The sequence below is a fragment of the Tiliqua scincoides genome, chromosome 3 (genome assembly GCF_035046505.1).
Source record: "Tiliqua scincoides isolate rTilSci1 chromosome 3, rTilSci1.hap2, whole genome shotgun sequence".
NCBI lineage: Eukaryota > Metazoa > Chordata > Lepidosauria > Squamata > Scincidae > Tiliqua > Tiliqua scincoides.
The window spans coordinates 82,278,910-82,287,656 of NC_089823.1; the positions used below are offsets into that span (position 1 = coordinate 82,278,910).

Below are 8,747 nucleotides of genomic sequence, written 5' to 3' on the forward strand. Positions count from 1 at the left end.
AACAGCTGTGATTTGTCTTAAAAAGGAGAGTTAGACGCAGTGTATATTCAGTTGCTATGAAGACTCAAGCAGATTTCACTTTCAATCCCAGGGAGGGGCAGAGTTCAAAACTGTCAAGAGTAAACTATTTGTCTATAGGAGACATTTTTAATGGTGCAGATAAGGACTTTTTACATGTAGAGGTAGAAGGAACAAGGTAACACTATTCATTTTAATGTACAGACTTACAGCAACCAACACTTTAATAGAAACTGGAAGAATCAACTGCTTCTCTGACTGAAGAGAGATTTTTTCAACATTAGTCAGCAATACCAACTAAAGGGGTGTGGAGCATTTCAGAAGACATGCTAAACATACAAGACCTTGAAAACTGGTAGCATCCTGTACTGCTCCGGAGAGAAGGACTCATGTGACTACTTGTGTACCATTTGTGTGCATTGCCTGCAGTCTCTGGATAACATAATGGCATTAACAGATAGTGGGTTCAATTCTATCCAACTTGATAGCCTTGTCAATGGGGCATGCACCGTATCCTTGGATGGGGAGCAGTAGCTTCAATTTTCTTAAAGTGATCTATTCTGAAACTGTGTGCTTCACAGTGTTCAATGAATAACCAGTTCTTGGTTCTGTAACTCTTGAGACATTCATAGGTGTGTAGTGGTTTGGGAGGTGGACTTAGACATGGAAGATCTAGGTTTGAATCCCCCCTCAGCCACGAACCTTTCTGGGTGACTTTGGGCCAGTTACCTTCTCTCAGCCTACCTCACAGGGTTGTTGTGAGGACAAAAGGAGGGGAGCAGCTGTGTACACCGCCCTGAGCTCTTTGGAGGAAGGGCGGCATAAAAATGTGAAAAATAAATATACGGTCTTTCTCTTTTTTAAAAAAACAACATAGTTTTTAAAACATTAGTGCAATCAAGAAATCAGACAGGTCTCGGAGGAAAAACGTACTCAGAACTGAATCATTTATCCTTTTTGTTTAGTAATCATTGAAAGTGGGTAAGAAAATTCAGTCAAAACAGCTTCCTTGAACTAGGTGTTCAAATTCCAAGATTTCAGACCTTATCAAAAAAGGTCCAATAACTGTACCAAGTTCCTATTAAAAATCAATAGTACCCATCAAGAAAAAAATGATAGGAAAGAGCCTTAGCCCTGTTGCTGCTTACACAGTCCTAAAAGTATGAGACAAATGGTGGGAGGGGGTGCCTTGGTGAAATCCACATGCTCATCCTCTAATTTTCCCCTACTACAGCCAAATCACAGCCCCTGAGAAGCCTTCTGCAAATGTATCTAAGAGGGCAGCCACCTGTAATTCCAGCACTGTTGTCACCTCTTAAATATATAGATATATATTTGCGTACACATTCACTTCATAATAAAGAAAAAAGCCTCTTAAAAAAATCTAAAGAATATAACTGACAAAAGAGAAAAGCAAAAGATTTACAAAAGCCAGCAGAACATGGCTGCAAGTAAAAAGCATAGCCTTGTTATCGGTTCTAAGTCTCAAAAACGCTATTTACTATACTAATCCAGTTAGCAGGGGGGAGAGACACAGTCTAGAATACACTTGATCTTAGCCAAAATTAAAAACCCAAAACTTTTAAAAGCTACAACACAGAACAAGCTGTTTCAGAGGTATTTCGTCACAGTCTCAAAGGCCATAGCTAACTGGTGCCGTGGATAGTTACAATCTGGGATGCAATCACAATAGCAACATTATCTGGGAAGGAAATACACTAATTTTTGTTCTTTAACACTGCAATCTCTTGGTACAACCATGACATGTACAAGCCCAAGTGACGTTCATACTGCTTACAGTGAAGAGGCATTAGGTCTGTATTATTATTTACTGTAGTTAAAAACCAATTGCCTGAAAAGGCCCTCAGTATCTAACCAACAGAAGTAGGTCAGCTTAGTCATTCAATAAAGGGTTATGCTGCCCTGTTATTATTGGGTTTTTAATGGTGTGACTCTGGTTTGACCTTTCACCAAACCAACTAGAACATTGCTACAGCTAGCATTCCAATGGCAACACACATAGTTTTCTTCCTTCTACTACTATGCTTCCAACTCGTGTTCTGTGCAAGTCTCACACACTGTACTTGTTGCGTTCCCAAGGCGGTTTACATAGGCAGGTTGTTCTAAACCCCCGTAGGGATTTTTACAATTGAATACTAGTCTTTCACAGAACTCCTTATTCCAGCTGGATTCCTTCCCCGTCTGGTCTGGTCTCTCTCTGGCCCTTCGCCTCCCACCCTCCACTTGATGACAACTCCTCTCTGCCACCGAGGGTCAGCTCATCAGTATATCAGCGTGTCATCAGTTCTCAGGTACTTCCGGTTGTTTCAAACTGGCAGCCTCAGATCTTCAGGCATACAAGGCGGCAGCGCTACCAACTGAGCCAGACCTCCTGCTTTATTTTACAGTAGCATTAGACACAACTGTAGATACTCTTTTTGCGATTGACAATACTACACAATTTTTCACAAACTACCACTAGGAGAAACAAAAGAAAACGCAACTTAGGACTGCAAAATTCTTCACGCACATACACATGCAAGAAGAGTCTGCACACTGCCTCTTAGTTTTCCGTCAAGAAAGTTTGTTGTGCTTCAGGCCCTGATCAACGATGACAGTAGATAACAGGGTTTGCCAGTACTCTATACCTGTCTGTTCCTGCTTGCTTTCTCTAGTAGCTCTAATTCCAATTGTGCAAACAATAATTATGTATGTGTACCCTTGCATGAACACTGCTGCAGGGCAGGGGATAGCCCGGATGACATTACCACTTCTGCCCACTCTGGACACACACTAGTTTTAGAGAGGTGCACTTATTAAAAAGTTAATAGGTACTTTCAAACAGATATATGTAAACGGACCATGCTATTTCCACACTTAGGTGGAAATATTGGGAAGATGAGTGGTTATACAGTCTTCCCTGGTGCAGGTTAAATATGTGACAGAGAGAGAAGCATGTTGGGGGGAAATTGGCATTGAAGCATTATGCTCCTAGGCACTACTAGCATATAATAAAATCTGCACATTCCTAACAACATAATATTTTCAATACACAAAGTTATTGGTGTTATGCATCATCTACCCAAAGAAGGTTTTTTAGTCCCTCAAGCTTCATATATTTGGCCAGTTTCCACAAAAGCTTCCTTTGAAGAAGAAAATCAAATACAGTTCATATTGTTCATGAACTGTGTTTTGAGTAAACGTGACATCGTCTCAACGTTCTCCAAGGTTTTTGGCAGAGTCACACCACCTGTATTTTACCTTCGAGTTCTCCTGACTGACAGCAATATACTTTATACAATTTAGGGATTCCCACAACATTACCAAGTGTTGAAGGCAGAGAGCAGCATGATTTCATTCAACCTTACCTTCTCAACAGCACAGTGATCAAGACACAGCATGAACTCAGGCAGCCACTTATCACCTGTGTGCTCTTGATAAAATAGCCCTGCCAGGAGACAAGGGCAATTTTTATCCCACAGCAATCCCTTCTTGACACCTGGTAGGATAATCGTCAACTTACAGAGTTGCATGTTGTGGTAAGGTATAACTAGAAAACTATTTATTTGTATTCACCCACTCAAAGTCTCTTATTGTGTCAGATACTAGATGATGTTGAAGACCAGTGGTTCTTAAACTTTTAGCACAGGGACCCACTTTTTAGAACGAGAATCTATCAGGACCCACCAGAAGTGATGTCATGACCAAAAGTAACATCATCAAACAGGAAAATTTTTAACAATCCTAGGCTGTAATCCTACCCATACTTACCCAGGAGTAAGTCCCATTTACTATCGTTAAAAGCATAAACGTAGTAGCCTGTTAAAAGTACAGGTCTGTAACATTTCCCCAAATGCATACCACATACCAAGTCTAATGTATTAAAAATAAAATATTGAAATGAATGGGGACCCACCTGAAATTGGCTCACAACCCGTCCAGTGGGTCCCAACCCTCAGTTTGAAAAACACTGTTGCAGACAATCACTTCTAAAGCATAGTCGTTACTGGAGTTAGAAGCAACCCTATATATTGGCTATACTGTAGTGTAGGTAGAACCATCTCTGAATACTTTCCCAACCCCTATCCCTGTATGTAGAAAGCTAGATATAAGGAAGAAGTGTTCTAGTCTAGTTTTTTCTCTGAAGTGATAGTTTTCTACATGCAAGAAATGATTTTTGTATGACAATACGTAGGTTCAAGTTTTCATTTGGTTCCTATATAAAGCACTGTCCTTTCAGCAAACAGTTCCCAGGAGTTTCTCTGTGTCTTAAAAAGATAGCCAATCAAATTGTTCTCTACAATGTGAAGGAAATATTCAGATTAATGTCATGACATGAGGAAGAAATGAAACCAGGCCTGTATGCCACCAATCAGGTGGCTGGACTCACAGAAAAACACAGAGCAATTGAAAATCATGGACATTTAAACAACTCATGTTTAATAGGGAATGAATAATGGAAGCAACACACAAGTGGGAAATGAACAAAATAATTATATGTTCAAAGTCTGATATTTTTTCCTATTGTACAGGTAATTGCAACCCACAGGCATACAAACAAATACAGCTTGCTATCAAGAACAGCCTTGCACACAGTGGAATGGGGGGGTACTGTCTCTGACAAAACACAACTATATAATCTAATTCAGCAGTCAACTGCAATAACAAGCAATAGAAAGCATTTTTTAAGGAAGTAAAAAGTCTTTTCCTAGCTTTTTTTTTTTTTTTTTTACACCATTAAGGGTCAGGCCACAACAACTCAAAAGTTAGCAAATTATCCTGAAATGTGCAATTGAGAACACAGCCCACAGTCCAAGCAGCAATGAAATGTTGCTCATGGAACACAGGTGCAAGACAATGACAGTGAAGAGAGACAGTGTTCTGCAGGGAGGAAAGTGTGCCACTTCCACAAGGAACAACTGGCCATTTTTAAATGGAGCACTATTGTGTGACCAGTCAGGAAGTACAAATGGGCAAATCAGATCATTTGCTGTGGATTCCTTATCACCAATAGGCTTCACTGTTTTAAAACAAAACAAAAACACCATCACAGCAATCTTTTCACAGAGTGAAAAAGGTAGCTTTGTTCCCAGTTAGCACAATGGTTGTACAAATTCCAGATTTTCCCATTTGGGTTCTGTGCAACTGTGGATGAATTAACCAAGGACATTATTGGGAAGCCAAGATTTTTTTTATTTTTCTGATAATAGCCAGTAGCAGCCTAAACCTTTGACCCACCCTTATTTTGAAGGAGTGCTTTTTATATGAACAAGGTACCGTACCAAACAAAAAAAAATCCACTTTGAAAGTTACCTTGAAACCATGGGGATGTGCTTTCAAGTAACGGTGTTCAAGCTTAGAATATGAAACTTAGGGCACGATCCTAACCAACAGGGTCTACTCAACCCTAACCAATAGGGTCTACTCAAAAGTAAGCCCTATTTTGTTCAATGCTTACTGTCAGGAAAGTGTGGTTAGGCTTGCAGCCTTAGAATGCTACCAATCATAAATGATAATCCTCTCACAGAAGCCTGAGGCTCCCATATAATATTCAGTTTGATAAATATTTATTTACTGCATTTATATCTTGCCTTTCTCCCACAGCAGCTTACAATAAAGAAAAGAATATAAAAACATAGAATTAAAACAATTAAAGCAAGTTAAAAACAGTTCCCAATACAGTACTGTCAAGCTGAAAAGTCCAAAAAGATGCATGTTTACTCAGAATCCCCCCAAGTTAAAGGAACCGACTTTAGTGTGTTTAGGATTGTACCCCAAATTTATGTTTGTGGTATACTGCCCACTTCCTCCCCTCCCCCAATGAACCAGACAGGGGAGCCATGCCATCAAATGCTTAGACAGCTTGTCAGCAATTCTCACGAGGAGTACACACTCCAGAGTAAAAGGGAGTGAGCGCACTGCCACACAGTTTGTGCCAAGGCACATCAAAGCAGCCACTGCTCAAAAAGGGTGCCAGGAAAGCCCCCTGCAGCCAGAGAACTGTGCAGTGCAGAGTCCATGAATGCAGCAGCCATGCTCGGATCCACGGTCTTGAAGCAGCCCGAGCACATAAACAAAAGAGCCTGGGATCCATCTGCGGGCGCTCCTTCCAACTACTTCCACGCTTTGGAAAAGCAACGCGCAGGGTCAGTGGATCCTTACCTTGGTGATGATGAGGGGCTCCCCATGTTCCCTTCCTCCTTTCAAGGTGAATCCCCAGGGCGCTCCGCCAGCCAGTTGTACTTCCAGCAGTTTGTAGGGCTCCACTCCTCTCTGCTCCCCCATCCCCACCAGCTGCTGCGCAGGGTGTCCCTGTTCCAAGCACGCGGGATTCAGCCTGGGATCTCTGTCCGGAAACCTCTCCTGGCCACTTCGGAACTCCACGTTCTCCATAGCGGTCCCCCCGCTGCCCTGCTAGTTGGATCCAGTGCGCTGCTGCTGCCGCCGCTGACCCAGGAACCACATACCTAACCACAGTCTCCAGCCTGCTCCCAGATGGGAAGGGAGGGGGTTGCAAACCCCTTACACACCCTGGCTCCTCCTCCTCCTCTCCTCTCCTCCTCCTCCAGATCCCCGTTGTGTTGTTTCAAACAGAAGCCGAAGCCAGGAGCAGGAGGAGGGAAAAGGTGTAAAAGAGAATCGCCTGCCAGAATTGCCGGACTGAGGATACAATCCTACTCACACTTTCCTGGGAGTAAGCCCCATTGACTAAAATGGAACTTACTTGTGAGTAGACATGCGTATGAGTGGGTTCTGAGGTTGCAATCCTATCCACACTTACCTGGGAGTAAGTTATGGACTATAATTGGACGTACTTCTGAGTAGACATGCGTAGGAATGGGCTCTCAGGCTGCAGTCCTATCCACACTTACCTGGGAGTAAGCCCCATTGACAATAATGGGACTTACTTCTGAGTAGACATGCATAAGGCTTGGGCTCTGAACTAGGTGCAGCAGGAGACAAAATGCATCCAAGCTCTCTAGTCTTAGGCTCCAATCCTTTCCACGCTTTCCAGCGAGCAAGTCCCATTGACTATAATGGGACTTACTTCTGAGTAGACATGCATCGGATTGGGCTCTTAGCGCCCAATGTCTACTCAGAAGAAAGTTCCATCAGAGCCAATGAGGCTGACTCCCAGGAAAGTGTGGCGAGGATCGCAGCCTTCAGAACAAAAAGCATCATCATCATAAGGGTCAGTGCCGCCCCACAAGTTGTTTTTCCCTTTCCCCAAAGAGAAAGCAAACACGTCTCCGAGCCCGCGGTGGTCAGGACCTTTGCAACTTTCCCAGCTAAGGTGATCACTGCGGGCTCCAGCCTCATGGAGAGCGGTGCGGAGAGAAGGAAGGGGGCTGGGTGGGGGGAAAGCGAACATGCGGTGAAGCGCCAAACAAAGAGAGGGGTAGACCGAGGGGGCGACCTAGAGCAGCTCTTGCCTTCCCCCAACTGGAAGAGAAAGGCTGGCGCAGGGAATCCAAGGGGGGGGAAGAACCTCCCCTCCAGCTACAGCCCAAGCCTAGGCATGTCTACTCAGGAGAAAGTCCCATTAGAGTCGATGGAGCTTGCTCTCAGGAAAGTGTGCATAGGATTGCAGCCACAAATCCCCCAACAAGAAGCTAGCACTGGGGGAGTCGTGCATGGTGGAGGGCATTGCAGCGCTGTGGGGGCGACGCACACAGCACCTTCCAGCCTGTACTTGTTTGGGAGCCCTGCGGTGGTCAGTGGGGCGCCTTCCCATAGGGCAGCCTGTGTGGGGGGCACACTGAAGTTTGCTCAGGAAAGGGAGACCCAGCCTTGGCGTGGATGCTTCTGACAAGACTCATCTCCGGCTCCTCCCCCTATAAAGAAGCAAGGGGGGAGGAGAAGAGTTTCTTTCCCCTTCATGGGGCTGGGGAGGGGGAAATGGCCTTTCTCCCCTTCGCCCTATCCAAGAAACTCAGAACCCAAGCCTCTGCATGTCTACTCAAAAGTAAGTCCCATTATAGTCAATGGGGCTTACTCCCAGGTAAGTTTGGCTAGGGTTGCAGCCTTAGAGCCACATCCTATGCATGTCTACTCAAAAGTAAGTACCATTATAGTCAGTGGGGCTTACTCCCAGGTAAGTGCGGCTAGGATTGCAGCCTTTGGCACAATAATCCTATCCACACTTCCAAAATAAGTCCCCTTATAGTCAAGGGGGCTTACTCCAGGTAAGGAGGAACACTTACCTGGGAGTAAGCCCCCTTGACTATAATGGGACTTACTTCTGAGTAGACATGCATAGGCGTGGGCAATCCTATCCACACTTTCCTGGGAGTAAGCGCCGTTGACTATAATGGGACTTGGGAGTAGACGTGCCTAGGCTTGGGCTCTCATTTAGGAAGTACTGCAGAGGCGCAGGGCGTGTGAAGGGTTAACAGCGCTGCTCACAGCCCCGCTGAGTCCGCAGGCGTCCCAGAGGCGGACTCCCTCCCAGTCACAGCCACCCGCTTGCCGGGAGAGGTTCCGGCGATCAATGCTGGGAGCCGGCCTGGCAGCGGCACAAAGGCGAGCGTGGGGCGGCGCTTGGACGCGCCCTCGCCACCTGGGACGCCGCCGGGCTCGCCGTCGGTCCTCAGGGACCCTCTAGTGGCGGCAGGTGCGAGTGGCAGAGTAACAAGCCTGTACACGGATTGCAAAGAGGAGGCTTCTCTGTACATCAACACACAACCAGAGTGAAACTGCCTATCTATCCAGGGAAGCACCACTGCATA

The 8,747-nt window shown here is 45.0% G+C and overlaps 1 protein-coding gene across 2 annotated transcripts in view; it reads right to left on the reverse strand.

Annotated features, from left to right (window-relative positions):
- The window catches only part of SHROOM2 (shroom family member 2), a 143,219-nt gene extending 136,771 nt beyond the window's left edge, over window positions 1-6,448 (reverse strand). For both annotated transcript variants that reach the window (XM_066621617.1, XM_066621616.1), the window contains exon 1: window positions 6,181-6,448. In XM_066621617.1, the coding sequence (XP_066477714.1) occupies window positions 6,181-6,411 (231 nt within the window). In that variant the 5' untranslated portion in view covers window positions 6,412-6,448. The remainder of the gene's footprint in view (window positions 1-6,180) is intronic.
- Between the last annotated feature and the right edge of the window lie 2,299 nt (window positions 6,449-8,747).